This window comes from Salvia hispanica, chromosome 1, assembly GCF_029641045.1.
Source record: "Salvia hispanica isolate PSC_SH4W2 chromosome 1, Shi_PSC_v1, whole genome shotgun sequence".
NCBI classification, from domain to species: domain Eukaryota; kingdom Viridiplantae; phylum Streptophyta; class Magnoliopsida; order Lamiales; family Lamiaceae; genus Salvia; species Salvia hispanica.
The window spans coordinates 67,607,496-67,625,612 of NC_142692.1; the positions used below are offsets into that span (position 1 = coordinate 67,607,496).

The following is an 18,117-nucleotide window of genomic DNA, read 5'->3' on the forward strand; positions in this document are numbered from 1 at the left end:
TATTATTAGTGTTATTTTAGTCCATACAAAAATTAATATGGTACGTAATTTATCTTTATCAAATATAGGATATACTTTGAATTAAATGCCAAACACACCAACTATATACTACTCCATATGTTATTTCAACAATAGTGTGTCTCTTCAATCTGAAAATTGTTTCTTCTAATGCATATTTGGAAGAAGATGACCAACTCTTTGGAAGGGGACACTGATTTGTTTAGTAATCTACCGGAAGACATATCGAAAAATATCATGAGAAGACTCCCGACTGGAAGCACAATGAGGTGCAAATGTGTTTGTAAATCATGGCGCGATCTAATAGAAGGAGATTTGTTTACTGCAAAGGAGAAGGCGACTATTTCGGAGATTCCATGGTTTTACAACAAACTTGATGAATTACTGGCAATTTTTCAATTGAAGAAGCGATAACTTTATTGAGTGTTGGACTATTGGTGCATAAGTCATGTATATACAAGAGAATAGACCTATGTCAACAAGTAGTAGTGGAGTATTAATTTATTCTGAGTATTATTTTTTCTTTTAGATTCAAATATTTGGAAAATGAAAAATATCAAAACATGTCATCATTTACCAATCTTGCCTTGCAGATATTTATAGCGATATCTTTGTTAGTTTTTATTTGCATTTAATAATTATTACATGCATTAATACTCTATTCATTTCATAAGAGTATGCACTTTTGATTGAACATGAGTTTTAATCTACGATTGATAAAGCAGTTTTAATCTACGATTGATAAAGCAAGAGAGATAGAAGGAAAAATTAATTGAAATATTTTTAGTGGAGAATGATTCTCATCTCAATAGAGAACTTTTTTTTCTAAAATTAAAAAATGCATACTGTTATGGGCCGAACTAAAAAAGAAAGACTGCATATACTCTTGTGGGACTGGGAAAGTATTTAGTATCCCTCGTTTCGCTTATGGGATTAAAATTTCATCATAAAAAATATCCAAGGATCAGGATATTGACAAGACAACCAAAATTATATGTCGATTGAGTAATTATTGAAATGCTTTACACAATTAAGACTAAAGTCATTTGTCATGTCGGATTTAATTATTAGATTTTAATTTCCATTGAGAGATTATAATAATTATATTGTTTAAGAGTTAAAAATAGTACTAAATATTTTAAAATATAGTACTAGTATTACTTAAGATTAAATTTGATCCGATTGAAATTTTGATCTTCTATAAAACGAGATAATTGTATATCATGTCAACTAATTTTTGGCAAAGTTTGATTTTCCTTTTCAAGCTCTTTTCATAAAAAATTTCATTTTAATGATTAAGTTTCATAAAAATTTGATATAGTGTAGGAGTTTCAAAATAAAATACTACTACTATGAATTATGGATGAATAAATAATACAGAGAAAAGTAGTGTATAAAGCCAAAATTCAAACCCGAATTTGTCTTCAGTTTCGCGGCTACATTTCCTTCACTTCCTCATCGGCCAAAGTGAAGGTGATTAATTCTTTGAATTTCTCTGGAAAATCTATTCAGTTCTTTAAGTATGTCTTTGTGCTGATTATTCTTTTGTAATGCTGCATTATGTATTACGTCTTCGAGTTATTTATGTGATCTTCAATATCCCTAATTTTAGTTTGTAGGGTTTTGAAATTGGGGATTTTCGACGGTTGATAAGGGTTTAATTTAACATTTTGGTGGAATATTTTCAATATTTTAATTGAATTTTTTAGGTTGAGATAGAAGTGGTTGATTCTTTGCAGAAAACTTCACTTGGATTATGTTGATAGAGATTTCAATTGAATCTGTTGTGTTGAGGAATTATGCCAAATTGAAGATGTGAAGGAGCCTGATATTCTTAGTTGAGATCTTGAGCTTATGAAGGATGAAGTTAGAACTGTTAGGAGGCTTTTGGTTGTTAGAGTTTACTTAATGCTACTATTTTAAGATGTGTTAAGAACTTTTTTAAAGCCCTTTATTATTTCCACAGCTGAGATATGGATTTTCTTGGTTCAGACATGTACATTAGTCATTCGTGAATAGTGTTCGCCCCGTTCTAGCTCTGCTAATCGAATTTCAACTTGAAAAGTTTGCTTCAGCTCTTATTCGGAAGGAGATTGGAAAATGGACAGAGTTAACATTCAGCTGGATGATGGGAAAAGGCTCAGAAACGAAAGAGAGATGAAAGCTGAGTTGTCGGATGGTTTGAGGAAAGCCCTCCTTGAGAAATCAACCAAAAACCAACTAGGAATTTCGGAGGTTGGGAAGCTGCGTGCCATGACTGAGGAGATTTTTGAGCTTAGAATGTTGTATGGGAAACTGCAATTCAGTGTAGATCAGAAGGACTTGCTTTTAGACCAGATTAGTTCTGCCAATGGGAAGCTTGAATCTGAGTGTGATGTGAGATTTCGAAAATTGGAGGGTGAAAACGGGGATTTAGTCTTGTTATTAGATGAAGCATTTGCAAGAATTCATGATTTAGAGAAGAAGACTGCTTCAAGTTCTGAGGAAATATCTGGACTCAAAAGGCTCTTATCAGTTAAACAAGAGATGGACTCTGAAACGAAGAATAATGTATCGGTGGATCTGAAGGAGAGAGACGAACACGTACTCAAACTGGAGGAGGAAAACAGAGTTTGCCAAGATCAGTTGAGATGGAGAAACGAGCAGTTCTCACACCTTGAAGAAGCATACAAAAAGCTTCAGGCTTTGTTCAACGAGCGTGAGTTGGAGTGGCAGAAGGAGAAATCATCACTTCTTCATGAAATCTCTGAATTGCAAAGTACTTTGGATGCCCGGGATTTTGCCTCAAAGTCATTGCTTGAATTAGAAAGCACAGAAACACTGAAGCTCATGTTGCAGAAGTCAGAGTCTGAGGTTGAAAATCTGAAGTTAAATTTGGAAACAAATCAGCAAGCACACGAGCAGGAGAAGACAAGCCTTCTCGTCTCCATGAATGAGAAAGATGCCAAAATTGGTAGCTTGGAGCAACAGATTTCCATGTTAAAGTTGATGATTTTAGCAGAATCGAAGGCTGCTGAAAATATCAATCAAGAGAAGGATAACTATGTCAAGAATCTTCAGAACGAGATTGCACAGTTAAGGAACGAGTTGGCTGAAAGAGAAGTGACAAATGACACTCTAAGACAGGAAAATGATGGGATGATATCTTCTATTGACGAAAAAGAAGAGAAAACGCAACAACTTCGGGTATCTCTTGCAGGGAAGGAGTATGTGCTTGATGAAGCATTTACGGAATCAGAGGATCAGAAAACCTCAGAGGCTGAAGAGAAAAACTGGGTGATTGCCGACATGGAGAAAGAAATGAATAGATTGCACGAGAGCTCAGCGCAAGTAGTCCTACAGCCTGGAGAAACCAAGGGATTGGAAGAGCACAGAGGTCAACTAGAGAATGAAACGAGGTGCTTTGAAAATCTCCTCGAGGAGCTCGTGTCCCACAAACAAGCTTTGCTTGATGGTCGAACAAAAGAGGAAAATAACAGGGAGAATTTGCTTGCACAGCTTGAAAGCATGTGTCAGCTAATCGGATCGTTGTGCACGGAAGATGCAAAATTGATGAAATCATCTCCCCTTTACGAGGAAGACGGTGGAAGTGATGAATTCATCAATAGTTTGGTACTCTCTAGAAAATCTGTTCAAGTGTGTTTGAGTGAAAGAGCTCCACTAGCAGAGCTAAATGTGAGCTCTCTATCTATATAGAATGTTAAATTATACCTCTTTTGTAACACTTACTCAATTTCTTTTGTAGAATGTAAGACTCTCTCATTGTGAAAAAGATAATGTTATTGTGTAAATGTGTGCTTTTAAATGGAGTATTGCTTATACAACCAAAATGTGGGACAAGTCTCATAACTTGCACTCCGTTGACTCTCCTTCAGAGTCGATGTTCTCGTTGGTCACGGCCAGACCATGACTCCGAGTTGGCCACAAAACATGAAAACTTATCCATAAAAACCAGTCCACATGACTATTTAAATGATTGCAAGTTTCCATATATCTGAAAATACAAAATTTATTCAACAATCACATGTACACATGAATACAAAACAGTTTGTAGGCATATCAAACAAATGATAACTTCAAATTAGGGGTTAATCTTCAAGGGCCCTAAATGGATTGAGAATTTTACACAAATACATAACGGTTTGTCTTCATGTTCCCTTAATGGATAGAGAATTTTATTGCTCCTCTGTTTCTGACGTGCTCGACTTTTTCGAGAGGTTTCGTGAGCCACGCTTGCTTCTTCCCGAAGGCGACTGGTTCTGTGAGAATTTTGACAGACCCTGTCTCAGAGCGCCTAGGTTCACGCCGTTGTCAACCAAGATGCTTGTAACACCCATATTAGATACCTGGCCGTGACATATAACAAAATTAAAGTAGTCTAGCAAAGAAGTAGCTGTAGTAATATCTAAGGTTTGCAAAGCAATAACAAGAAAAGAAGTCTTACTGCATCTATATTGCGATCCTCGTCGTCAAAAAAGAGCATTTCATTGTATGGAATGTTGGTCCTCCGATTGATTCTTTGAAAATGATCAGTCTTGTGAGTCCAACTAGAAAATATTTCCTGCAAAAGATAAAAAAGATTTAACACAGTGGAAACTAAACACATAATTTATAAGCATTTATTCAAAATCTCAACCAACTAGAAGTATCTTGACTCAATAACAATATCGTCTTGAATTTCGAAACTAGGAGCAATCTGGTCTAACCTGAGCTGACCTAATGAAAGTCGGTTATGGACGATTTTATGTTATTGACAGAATAAGTTTACACCGTTCATCTTTCATGAGGTATGAGGAATGTTGTTAAAATATCTAGGATGGAAATATAATTTATCGCTTAGTCACCTTTTTATGGTAAAAATCCTGTCTTGCACACCTAATGTGGGTGTTACTCAGGGGAAAATCTGCACATAAGTTATAGAAAGTAGAAACTTGACATAACTTAGGCTTGCCAAGAAATTGCTATTTCCAGATTATTCGAGATTTCTCAAGTTGACATCCCATGCTTATAACCGTAATTATTAGTGCTGTAATAAGGCTACATGGATGACGAAATATGAAACGCGTCCAACATACAATATAAGAAGTATTAAAGGAGAGGATATATTCAACAAGAAACGGTAGGAATACATCGAGTATTGTGTCCACCTTCACCATGAAATGCAGACACACACAAAAAAGCATCATCCACACATTTGGTTTTAACAGTCATCTTTGTATTATAGCAACAAGGCATATTTATCCAACTGCTCTTATTCTCTTCTCTCGCTACATCAATCTATCGGCATACAATTCGGATAGAAAATGAATTTGTAAATGTAGAGAGGCAGGCAACACTATGAGGTGCTTACCTGAGCAACAAACATTGATTTTATCCCCAATTTGTCAATAAAAGTGTTGGCTATATCAGGAGTTGGCGATCTTGAGGCGATTGCAATCTTAACACCTTTATCCTTGAGGGCATAGAGAATACCCTTGGCATGAGGATACAGCCTTGGCATATCCCGTTTGGAGCGACATTCGCTGAAATAAAGATCGAGCGAAGCGTATTCAGCACACTCTAAAGAACATTGGGATTAAAACAATACAGGGACCGCTAGAATGTGATAAAACACTACACAATATACTAGTACAAAAAAAAGACTATCAATCAAATCTATGTCTATTTGTTCCCAAATATGGCGCAAAACCTAAAACCCTAATTGAATTGGGGAAAACTATGAAATTCTTCTAAACATTAAAATATGTAACATGATTTCTCCCCTCTTTATAGCAGCTACCAGCAATAACTCAAATTCTCAGAAATTTGTCATCAAATCTCAAAAAATCCATTTTTTTAGCTCAAACAACTCGATACTGATGCTTGGCATTTCTGTTTCCAATTATCATGAATCTATTAAATTAGACTCTGGTTATTGAAATTATAGAAAAGGAGGAATAGGAAAAATTAGCAAAGACGGTATGATTCATCATCCATAGATAAAAAGTCAGTGAATGTAAAAATTTAATATTTGCAGATGCTGAGAAATAGTATAAAGTAGAATTGCAGAGAAGATTGGGAAGAAAGAAGGTGAAGTACCAGTAGAAAGGCCAGAGAGTGTAATCGAGATCGAAGACGACGAGGCGAGGAAGCAACTGACACATGACCATAATCTCCATCGCTTCGTTCTTCACCGTGTCGTCTCCCATCCTCTCTCTCTCTCTCACCCAATCCGTTGTTTTACATAAATGGATTAAATTAGCTAAGGCAAAACGGATTTTTGTAATAATGCGATTTTTCTTTAATTATTGCGTATTTTTATGGTAAATAGTATTTTATTATACTCATCGTTAATTTCTAATCAATTATATAATTTAAAATTCGGATGTATAATTTGAATTAACAGTCACTTAACAGTCAAAATTGAATGATATTTCTACCTTTTTTTTTAAATGATAAAAAAATAGTTAAAGAGGAAAAATGGTAAATTAAGAGAGAATAATATAGAGAAGGATCTTATTTATATTATTGTCTCTCTTACTTTACCAGTTCTTCACTTTAACTATTTTTTATTATTTTTACAAAAAGAGAGCAGAAAAGTTAATGGGACTCTGTTTTGCATATTAATTTTGATTTTGAACATTATGAGATAATTATGAAAATTTGGAAGAGGTATATCAATTATGCACTTTATACGTTCGACGATATGACAAAAATAATTTTCTCTTGAAGAACAGTTCGTGTATCATGCACATAAGGTGTTTGTGGAAAGGCTGAAACGATTTTCTTTTAATCACCTTAAATTTCTTATTCGCATAAACTGTTCAATGTATTTCCTACACAAATGTTCAAATTAGTATTCAAGGCAATGCAACTTTAACATATTCGAAGACTCTCGAAATAACGATTATCATTGGAGTTAATTTTTGTTTTATATGTAGTAACTTTAATAAAATGAGCATATAGCTTCTCCCTTATTGTCTTTTTCTTTGTCACCAAGCATCTCATGGATGCCTAATCAATAGGCTGAAATATCAAACCCGAAATACGTTCCTCCATCTCCGGGTTACTAATCCCGTGGCCATCACCATGTTGATACATATACTGTGCTTGTCTTCCAAGATCAGCTGCACTTCTAATAAAATCATCTGAAAATGGAGATTCCTTAAATCGTTCTCCGTTCATCTTCATCCATATTTCTCTTATCATACACTTCACATGCTCGCGAGCCTCCTCTCTCGAAGCTCCCGTCTCGTTCATGTAGCACTCCAATGCTTTTGGCGCATCACCTCTTTCCATCTCATACTAAAACCAAGTTCAAACACAAAACAAGATCAGTTGTGAATATGATTACATAGCTTTATTATGTGCATATCTTAGCAAGGTTTTTTGTACGAACCGGTGATGTTCCGAGATCATTTGCAAGGCGTAGAACCATTGATGAGTAACGAATGGTGTCATTATAGTTACGCACGCTCTCAGCGGCCTCCTTTTCGATTGGATTTGAAACGAGATAAAATACATGATTTAAAATAAGAGGCGCGGATATCGAAACCCAAGCAACGTTGATGTATTCCTCCATTGTTGGTTTATACCCCGTGTGGTACCACTCTGCCTCTTTTGCGTATGTTGAACACAAATCTCCCCACTGCAAAACACAATTAAATTGTTTTTTTATAGTATATATATGGATAATAACTATTTGAATCTGATCGAATTCTGGTCAACTTTCATCACATGTCCCACTGCTGCAAATTCAAGTAAAAGGGTTGCTGATGTGACGGTCAAAATTGCCATGTGGACCTGCACATCAGCATCGATTTTACCAGAATTTGCAGGGTTGGGCCATTTCAGAATATTTGAAACTTTGTGATTTAATATTCGTTTCAAATTGACCATATTATACCAAAACTTTACTATAGTTTAAAGGAGTTATAGAAGCATCACCGCTTTTCTTAAATCTTGAATGACGAAAATGCCCTTTTCCTTGAGAATATGGTAAGCCATCTCATTGATGAAACTGTCCAACACCATATAACAAATTTGCATGTAGTATGGGAGTTGATCTACCGCTTCATCATCCCATCTGAAAAAACACTTTGATTACTACACAATATTCGTGTCATTTTATGCAGCGTTATTTTGTGAGTTAAGCGAAAAGTGAATAGAGTAAAGAACGATGTTTCCACTTTTTGGAACATGTCTCTTTAAGTGGGACGTTCCAAAAAAGGAAAATAAGTCACTTTAAGTGGGACAGAGTCTGTCAGATATATATATGTATGTGTGTGTGTGTTGTTGGCCCACCTTTGAGTGGCGTTCTTGAAAAGTTGTGTTTCTTCCAAGGTGCCATAGACATCAAATACATCATCAATTACTGTTATCAAAATGAAAAGCTTTGTTGTCAGGATTCTTGCATATCCATATTGAGGTTTGAACAGCAATCCCACGTTCCATATGTAGTTCTCCAACACCCTATCTCTTGCAAACGGAAGTTTCTCTGCCAGCTCCGTTTCCTTCCACCATCTACGCAGACATACACTCATCATCATAGGCATGTTAAGATAACATAAGATAATTAGAGTAAGATGGGCTTTAAGTGCCTAATATGGGCCTCATTTATCTACCAAACAGTCAAATAAGCCCATATATATAACTCGTATATCTTTGCCTTATCTAGGCTATCAAACAAGCACTTTGTTACCTCGAGATTTCTTTAAGTTCCTGTTGGTATGCTGCTTGAACAATGTTGAAATCCAATTTTGCAAGCTCAACAAGGATGGGATTTGCCTCTGATTTCTTCGAGTAGGCGTTGACGAACCATCTGGCGTTCGGCCTTTGAACGCTCCAGTGAAGAGGAAGCTCAAGAGACCGGCGCACCAACGAGGAGAGGAATTCATCCAATACTTGGTCATCCAGTTTTTTCTGCAGAAGATTTTTGGAAAATAGCCTCGCTTGCTCAAGACTCGTTTCGCCTTCCGTTAAAAGGAAAGAGGCTTCGTAGAGTTGCAACACCCCTTCTGTGTCACCACCTAGGGTTTCTTTGAACTCGCCGCCGTCGTTCTTGAAACCATCAAACACATCTGCTTGAAAGAAATTCACATGTTTGAAACCAGAATATACTGCTGGGTTAGTCATTTTTCTGTTTCGGCCCAAATATATTTTTGGGTCAGTTAAAGTTTTAGTCTTTTTCTATTTTTAATCCTTATTTGACTAATTAGTCCATTTCAAGAAGGGAATTATATAAAGAAAAAAAAAGTATGTAGTGAACAATTTGAGCACCTTGAGTAACCCTAAAACCATTTTGTCTAAGGAGTCTGAAAGCAAGAGCTGTTGAGTACAGATCCCTCTCCTCATTTTTGCAATATTTCTTCTCCAAATAGATACGATTCAAGACTTGGTTGATTTCGTTGTCGAAATGGTAAGAAACCCCTAGTTTGTGCAAGTCATCGATCAACTCCAACTGCTTGAGCCAATTTGATTCTTGGCACAACAACTTCTTCAATTGCACAACCAGCTCTGAAGCCCTTGCGGCATACTTCTCATCCTGTTTAAACGAACGTCGATGTGTTAGATTTTACGAGGGCGAGGTACAGTCTAATTCTTTCATTGCAGCATACATGATACGTGAAGGGGAGACCAACCAAACCCTAATCTAGCTGGCCGTGAGATCAACTAGTGAGCTTCCATCCCTAAATCGATTGGTGATGACTCATTAGGTATTTAAGTTGATCTCTTGTTATTTTATACTGTTTCCGTTCCCTCATAGTTGAGGCCAAACTTTTCGGCACGGAGTTTAAGAAATGAATGTTGAGTGTGTTAAATTAACAGATAAAAAAGTAAGAAAGATAAAAAGGTAGAGAGAATAGAGTAAAAAATGAATAGAGTAGAGAGAATAAAGTAAGAGAGAGTAAAGTAATAAAGAAAAAAGTTACTCCCTCCGTCCCGGCTAAGATGACACGTTGCTTAGCCGGCACATGAATTTAGGAGTTATTGGTTAAAGTTTTTAATTTGAGAGAGAGAAGGTGGATGTAAGTATTAAAGTAGAGAGATAAAGATAAATGGATATTTTAATAGGAGTGAGAAAAAGTGGTTGAGTGTATTAATTGGAGAGAGAAAGTTATCAAAAAAGTTAAGGATATGTGTCATCTTAGTTGAGACAAACTAAAAAGGATAACGTGTCATCTTAAGCGGGACGGAGGAGTACTATATATGGAAATGACTCAACTATGACGGAACTTCTTGAAATAGAAAAATGTCTCAACTATGAGGGAACAGAGAGAGTATAAACTTAAACAAAGCGAGAGGGGGCATATATGTACCGTATATACACTGGTGAGTGACTGAATCCGATCGAAATCCCAAAGGGTAGGCTTGTAATTACCCGACCGTCGTGTCGATTGGATTTGATCGGCGGTGTGTTTGAGGGAGCAAGAGTGCCTCCAGCCTGTTTGTGAAGAAGCTATCTGCGTTTTGTGATATTTCTTGGCAAAGATATGAACATGTTTTGTTGGCTTGTTGGGAATTGCCATGCTCATTATAATGCTAGACATTTTTATGATCACTTTATCTTTGTTTTTGAAGCTGGATCTTTGTGAGTAATTTAGTGAAATTAATTAGCTTGCTGCTACACATATATATAGCATGCTGTGGTAAGCCGTAAATTATACTCCTAGTATTATTAATAAAATACTCCCCCCTCTTCTCATAAATTTTGTTGTCACGTTTTGACCGGGACACGTTTTAAGAAGTGTAATTGAAAGTGAGTTTAAAAAGTTAGTGAAATGTGAATCTTAAGTTTTATAATAAAATGTGAGTGGAAAAGAGTCAGTGAAATATGAGGTCCACTACCAAAAATAATAAAAATAAAATGTGACAAATTCTGTGGGATGGACGGAAATGGAAAAAGTGTGACAAACTTTCTGGGACGGAAAGAGTATCTAACAATATCCATTAGTTTGACAAGAGTTATTAAACCATGCCGCTATCTTAAGAATAGTGTTTGTACTTACATTGACTATTAAATACTCCATCTGTCCCATTATAAATGAAACGTTTTCCTTTTTAGTACGTCCCATTAAAAATGAAACATTTCCTAAAATGGAAACATCTCTATCTCTACTTTTTCATCACTCTTACTTTATTCTCTCTTCATTAACTCACAAAACAACACTACATAAAAACCTGTGCCGATTCCCAAATATTGCATATTTAATGGGACGGAGGGAGTATAATTAAAATAATACTCTCTAGATCACATAAAAATAGATCATATTTCTTTTACTGTCCGTCCCATATAAATAATCCAAATCTGTTTATCACAACCTTTTTCCCCTTGTTTTTAAATTTATCATTTATGGGCACCACCATTCATTACACAATTTCAACTATTTTTTCTTATTCTTTTTTATTTTACCAATTATGCATTAAAACTCGTGTCAGCCCTAAATGACATATTTCTATGGGACGGATGGAGTATATTTTTATGTGCATAATAATAAATCTTGTCAACGCGCTCATGTACAACAATATTTATAATTTTTATTCTAGTTTAGTTTTAATGTATATGTTTAATTACAGCTCTTATTATTACCTTTTGTTTGTCGTGTGTATTAAATATTTATTGTTTAATTAAATTAAATTAAGAATGAGAGAGATGAATAGGAAGTAAAATAAATATTAAGAAGAGAAGAAAATGTGAAAAGAGTGAAAATGCATGAGACTGAAATATATCATAAAAACTAAAATATTCATTAAAATTAAAAAGGACCAAAAAGGGTAAAAATATCTGAAAATAGTGCAAAAGTATCTCGAATGAAATTAAATGTTTGTCCAGATATCTCTGATGATATAATTTTTTTCAAGTACTGGAAATGTGCAAACCTCATTATTCAAGGACTTTTTTTTATAGCTCACGCTAAAACTATTATAATATATAAAAGTGATATTCCTTTAAATATCTTAAATTTCATTGTGAAAAAATGGCACTGTTATTCGTCAACGGTTGGAGCATTAACTTATAGGTTTTAAAAATTGACCTCAAGTAGAGTCGACGGATGGAGTATTAACTATAGGTTTAAAAAATTGACATCTAGTAGGAGTACTAAGATTTGATAATTTAGCACTTAATTTATTACCAAGAAAATATCGTGGGGGAAAAATAACGGAGTGAGTATTAATTTACAGATTCTTAAAATTGATATCGAGTACCATATAATTAATAAGATTTGAAAATTATCACTCTAGCTATGACCAAAAAAATGTATCAGGACTGCAGTAAATAATGACTTGTGACTAAATAGATTTATAGAGTTAACAATCTAATATACTATGCTAATGGATCTATGCTTAAAACACACTACCTATTATTAAGAACATATAATAAAAATATTGGGACTATTAAAATGCAATAAATACACACACACACACAACTAAAAATATATAGTACTACAAAATAATGAAGCCTTACATAATGTATGAAATTTTGATTAGTTTTTTACCCATAGAATATGGAATTAGAATACAATTTTATATTGGATTACTTTACTTTACTAAAATAAATATTTAGCATTGAGAATATTATAAGCTTATAACTTAAAATTCGATTCCATAAAATTGCAATTGTAACGCATTATTCAAATTAATTATGGAGTGCCAAACCACACCTCATACATATTTGGGACAATTAATTTGTTAACAAAATAATAGTAATACAGTACTATTAAAAACGTAATTTGGTCAAGTAATTAGTTGGTCTAGTAAATAGCTATAGTTAAAAATAGAATTTGGGACGAATAATGTTTTGCTACTACGTATATTAATGCTCTTTAATGAATATAAGATCTACAAACAATAGCAAGCTCAGAATAAATGCTAATACATATAAAAGAAAGCAGCCTATAGCTCAACATATTAAATGCAAAATTAATTAAGCTCAAAATGTTTAAGGACAAATTTTTAGTCGATTAAGGGTGTTAATTGTATTTAGAAATACACAGCCTACACTTTAAAAAACTTATTCAATCTTGGTGTTCCAACTGAAATTAAAGGGTGCAAATGAAAGTGTCCTAATAATGATTAAGATTTAATTAGTGGATAATTGTATTCCCAACTAATTATATAGTATGTTTTTCTTTTCGCCCTTAATTTTGGTTTAAATTTAAATTTTCTAATGCAGATAATTGTCTACTTCTGTATCCTTATAAAATAAGTTTATTGTAGTGTTGTATGGACATAATTATGATGTATTTACCAATATATATCATATCATATGAGTTGTGATCAATGTCGAACCCTTTTTAAAGACCGAACTAGAGATTAAATTTGGACCATCCATTTTCTTAATCTTATAGTTATGATTAATTTAATATTTTATTCAATAAATACTTTTTTTTAATTTTATTTTTTTAAATACTTTTTTTAAAATTTTTTTAAAAAATTTTGTTTAAATTTTTTTTAATTTTTTTTTTAATTTTTATATTTTTTATTTTATTTTCAATAAAAACTTGTTGGAGTAAATAATAAACTATATTCACTAAATAATGAACTATATGAACGTATGTTATGAAGTAATTTTTCGTATTCACTACATACCGAATTTACTTCAACTGAAAGATAATTACGTCATAACACATTATGAAGTAATAAACTAATGGAATAAAGTAATAAACAAATGAAATGAAGTAATAGCATGACTGAATGAAGTAAAAAACTAATGGAATGAAGTAATAGCATGACTGAATGAAGTAATGAGTTCATTACTACTGCTTGACGTTTAATACAGTTAACATTGTATTTCAATAAAATGTCATATAACGTATGTTATGAAGTAATTTTTCGCAATTATTACATACCGAATTTACTTCAACTGAAAGATAATTATGTCAAAACACATTATGAAGTAATAAACTAATGGAATGAAGTAATAAACTAATGGAATGATATAATAGCATGACTGAATGAAGTAATAAACTAACGGACCGAAGTAATAAACTAAAGGAATGAAGTAATAGCATGACTGAATGAAGTAATAAGTTCATTACTACTGCTTGACGTTTATCACAGTTAACATTGTCTTTCAATAAAAGGTCATATTTACTTCATTACTAACGTTCATTTGGTTCATTATTTATTGAATATAGTTCATTACTACCTTTTACATTAATACTAAAATTTGTTGTATCATTAATGTATTTCAATAACATGTCAAAATTACTTCATTACATACTTCATTTAGTTCATTATTTACTGAATATAGTTCATTATATACTCCGACAAGTTTTTATTGAAAAAAAAAATTAAAATTAAAATTAAAATAAATTTTAAAAAAATAAAAAAGAAAAATAAAAATAAAAAAGTTTTTATTGAATAAAATATTAAATTAATTGTAAATCAATCCTAACCACAAGATTAAGAAAATGGATGGTCCTAATTTGGTCTCTAGTTTGGTTTTTAAGAGTGGATTTGTGGATAATAGGACTCATCATATTATATCATAATTGTGGGAATTGTGTGTATCTTATTAGCATTTCTGTTCTGAGCTTGCTATTGTTTGTAGATTATATTCATTTAAGAGCATTAATATACGTAGTACTAGCAAACATATTCATTTAAGAGCATTAATATACGTAGATCTTATAATAGAGGATTGTAGGGGATTACAATATATTTATTTATAACATATTAATTAAATTAATTACAAAAATCACCCCTTAAATAAAAGTACAAAATCATTTGTTATGTCAGTATTATTGAATTTATTGAGAAATTGTAATAGCAAAATATTATTTGAATTCTTTTTTTATTTATAACTATTTATTAGATCAACTAATTAATTGACCCAATTACGGTATTAGGGAATCAAATTTGATCCAACTAAAGTTTCCAATAAAAAATAATTTGATCCAACACCGGAAATAAAAAATAATTTGATCCAACACCACATCTCCAAGTTGATATGTATAATGTGCCATCCTAGCAAGATCAATTGCACATTTTAAAAATGTTTTTGAAAATCCGAAATCTCTAACTCTTTCTTCGTTCATTTCTTTCCATGTCTCCCATATCATCAATTTCTCATACCGAAAAAAAAATCAAATTCAAATTGAATAAATACTACTACAAATTATCATAATTATTCAAGTGTGACTATCAAGTGTGACCATTTTGGACAATTTATGTAGCCAATTAAATATGAGATAAATAGGGTTATACGGATACAAACTTGGTTTGCGCTGAAAGTACCATGTAAGTAAGTCATGCAAAACCAGAATTTGGCGAAAACATAGTAAGAATTTACAGGCAAATAAAATACCCTACCGAAAAATAAGGATATGAATATTTTTGAAATTTTTAAGGGAAGAAGTCTTACTGATTTTCTCAAATGTGGAATGATGAGAATGTGTTGTTCTAAGAGAACGTCGTATTCCATCTCATTGATGAAGTTGTTAAGTGTGAGAAAACATATTTGCATATAGTTTGGGAGTTCATGTTCCATTGCTTTGAGATCCCATCTAGAAAATAAATACAAACATTCTAGTAGTACTACTTAAAAAGGAAAGAACTTTGTAGAGTTGCAACACTCCTTCTGTGTCACTGAAAGGTCCGTCGGTACAGATAGTGATGCACACGAAATAAAGGCCGGCTTTCTCAGATCCAAAGAATACGAGGTCTAGGAACTCAGAGAACCTTAAAAAATGTCGGTCGCTGGGCACACAATTTTATCTGCCTTTCAAAAAACCCTCAACCCACAATACTAAACTAGTATAAGGAAATAGGGATCGAATTCTACAGAGATGGAAGCGCAAGAAAGTATTCAGGAGATTTTGGACAAGGGATTTGACTGTTGCCACGCAAATTTTTGGCTTGAGAACTTACTACTAGACTTGGGAAATTTAGATGATCTATTCTACCAGCTAGATCTAGGAAAACATAACAAAAGCATGCATGGCGAAAACAGAGATGCAAACATATCAAGACTCCGAACTTTACCAGACCTAGTGAATTAAAATCCTAAAAGTGCCTAGACAGATGAAGAACAAACCATGGGGACCATTTCAAAAAATAGTAAAGGTACTGAAAAGCTGCAATTAACTAACCACTATCTTCATCTTCAACAACGATTCTCGATCACAAAAATGCAGAAAACAGAGTAAACAACAAATCGAAATAGAGCAAACCGAATTAAACCTTCAAACCATGATTATCTAAGAAATTAAAGCAGATCTAGTATCACTAGACGAGGTAAATGAGAAAACAGGAACTAAACATCCAAACTCATGCAGAATTAAACAGATATAAGCTTCAGACGCTTCATCCACTCCGGATCCAAGCCATCCACAACAACCCACAACAATCCCCATCTCCGATTATGCCGATTCAACCAAACTCAACCGATCAATTACAATCCAACACAGTTCAACTCAAACAACTCAGATCAAGTGCGAAAAGCATCCAAAGTAAAACGAAAAGCAACACAAGCATGAAACGATAACACAACGAAGATTTCCATAGCTAAATAGTACGAATTCAACAACGATTCAACAAAATAAAGCCGAGCTTCGAACAACAAAGACTCGGGAAATCTACAGCAGAAAATTAAGAACAGAAGCGGTAAATTGTATCTTCGCCTCGCGTAGAGACGGTGGTGCACAATGATGACACTAAACACGAACTCCGAAACCCCAATTTGGTACCCCTAATGTGTGTGTAGAGTGTGAGAAGTGAGCCAAGAGCGAAATGGATGATGGAGCGATTAAAGATGATGCCATCAGGCTTGTTGCGTGCTCTTATTTATAGGAGTGGAATGGAGCTTCTAGATCCTTCCTTGAATTCTCCATTCTGCCCTTCGTCTAGAATCCTCCTCCGTCTGGTGATTTTCTTCTTCCTTTGGCTCACTTTCTCTGCCAGACTCCTTCTCCAGGCAATCTTCTTCTTTCTTCCTGGATCTGGCATTTTTCTCTACACACCTGGCTTACAAACCGTGTTAGACCCAAGAAATTACAAAATTTAACCCCATAACCGATGCATGAAATTAGCCTTATCAATCACCACCTAGGCTTTCTTTGAACTCGCCGCCGTTGTTCTTGAATCCATCAAACACATCTGTGAAACCATCATTTTTATGGCTTAAGTATTGTTTGAAAGAAATTCACATGTTTGAAACCTGAATATACCAATATACTATTGGGTTGGTCATTTTTCTGTTTTATACAAGTATCTTTACCTCATACTTAGAGTTTAGCGCTTGAATGTAGCGGAAATCCCAAATGGAAGGAGGGTAGCCACCGGATCATCGTCCCGTTTGGATGCAACGAAGATGATGATCACCTAACGCAGGCAGTCGAAAAGCGATGGAAGTGACACGTTGCATTTTATAACACATAATAATATTGGTGTGTGAGTAATTACAAGGATGGTTTATTGGCTTCTGAATTGCCATCTTCATCATCAATTCCAACTCCACTCTAATTTGTTGCTTTGATTTTTCTTCTTCACTGTGGTTTATATAAAGGTAGTGGGTGGAGAGTTGGGAGTCATGTTTATAGATATTCGACATATATTCGGTCGGATAGCTATTTTTATCAAACTAATTGGTAATTGGTATTTAATTTGATGAAACAAGTAACATGTGGTCATCAAAATTGTTAGGCTAAAAAACCAGATATTTGGCATATTTCTATTTTAATTAACTTGTAAGATGTAACTTCCACCAAATATATAAGTGAGATGCAGCTAACTGTCTCGTTTCTGTCTGGACAATTCTCATATTTGTACTCCATATTGCAATTTAATGTTCTGAAGTATAACTGTAGGGATTAGATTCACAAAGGTTCACTATGAACCGAGACCACGTATGTGCAATATCGTGCCAGTGTATATTGTGTACAGTGTGTGTGTATAGTGTGCAACATGTGTATTGTATGTTGTATAGACTATAGATCAGCACAAATTATAGGAAAATTATCATTTTAAAATGTCGAACATACAAAATATTCACAACCATCGAGCAACAACCGCGGACAATTTATTTTAGTGAGTATTAATCATATATATCTATAGCATTGTACTTCATCCGTTCTCTAAGAACTGAAGTTTTGAGAAAAAGTACGGGTTTAATATGAA

General features: G+C 33.7%; 3 protein-coding genes across 4 annotated transcripts; 1 reads left to right on the top strand and 2 right to left on the bottom strand.

Moving 5' to 3' along the window:
- Positions 1-1,411: 1,411 nt before the first annotated feature.
- Positions 1,412-3,809, top strand: LOC125223762 (uncharacterized). 2 transcript variants are annotated; one of them, XM_089058611.1, is made up of 2 exons: positions 1,412-1,491; positions 1,758-3,809. In XM_089058611.1, the coding sequence occupies exon 2, from the start codon at positions 2,119-2,121 to the stop codon at positions 3,712-3,714; it is 1,596 nt and encodes a 531-aa protein (XP_088914737.1). In that variant the 5' UTR covers positions 1,412-1,491; positions 1,758-2,118; the 3' UTR covers positions 3,715-3,809. The 2 variants fall into 2 exon arrangements, with proteins under 2 accessions (XP_088914737.1, XP_047983008.2); XM_048127051.2 differs by having other exon boundaries at positions 2,011-3,809.
- Positions 3,810-4,009: 200 nt separating this feature from the next.
- Positions 4,010-6,241, bottom strand: LOC125219485 (uncharacterized). Its single transcript, XM_048121468.2, has 4 exons — positions 6,097-6,241; positions 5,369-5,540; positions 4,463-4,579; positions 4,010-4,364 (listed from the first exon to the last, which is right to left on the bottom strand). The coding sequence occupies exons 1-4, from the start codon at positions 6,204-6,206 to the stop codon at positions 4,194-4,196; spliced, it is 570 nt and encodes a 189-aa protein (XP_047977425.2). The 5' UTR covers positions 6,207-6,241; the 3' UTR covers positions 4,010-4,193.
- A 538-nt stretch (positions 6,242-6,779) lies between these two features.
- Positions 6,780-10,578, bottom strand: LOC125185636 (terpineol synthase, chloroplastic-like). The gene is made up of 7 exons (XM_048082196.2): positions 10,317-10,578; positions 9,277-9,541; positions 8,699-9,077; positions 8,302-8,520; positions 7,945-8,083; positions 7,397-7,645; positions 6,780-7,302 (listed from the first exon to the last, which is right to left on the bottom strand). The coding sequence occupies exons 1-7, from the start codon at positions 10,545-10,547 to the stop codon at positions 7,012-7,014; spliced, it is 1,773 nt and encodes a 590-aa protein (XP_047938153.2). The 5' UTR covers positions 10,548-10,578; the 3' UTR covers positions 6,780-7,011.
- Between the last annotated feature and the right edge of the window lie 7,539 nt (positions 10,579-18,117).

Coding starts and splice junctions, on each gene's coding strand:
- LOC125223762 (XM_089058611.1), top strand. CDS start 2,119: ATGGACAGAGTTAACATTCAGCTGGATGATGGGAAAAGGCTCAGAAAC.
- LOC125185636 (XM_048082196.2), bottom strand. CDS start 10,547: ATGTCTAGCATTATAATGAGCATGGCAATTCCCAACAAGCCAACAAAA. Junction 8,521..8,698: donor GAACTTAAAGAAATCTCGAG/GTAACAAAGTGC, acceptor ATGTCTGCGTAG/ATGGTGGAAGGAAACGGAGC. Junction 8,084..8,301: donor TTCAAGAACGCCACTCAAAG/GTGGGCCAACAA, acceptor GTGTTTTTTCAG/ATGGGATGATGAAGCGGTAG.
- LOC125219485 (XM_048121468.2), bottom strand. CDS start 6,206: ATGGGAGACGACACGGTGAAGAACGAAGCGATGGAGATTATGGTCATG. Junction 4,580..5,368: donor AATCAATGTTTGTTGCTCAG/GTAAGCACCTCA, acceptor TATCTTTTGCAG/GAAATATTTTCTAGTTGGAC. Junction 4,365..4,462: donor AGGATCGCAATATAGATGCA/GTAAGACTTCTT, acceptor TGTCACGGCCAG/GTATCTAATATGGGTGTTAC.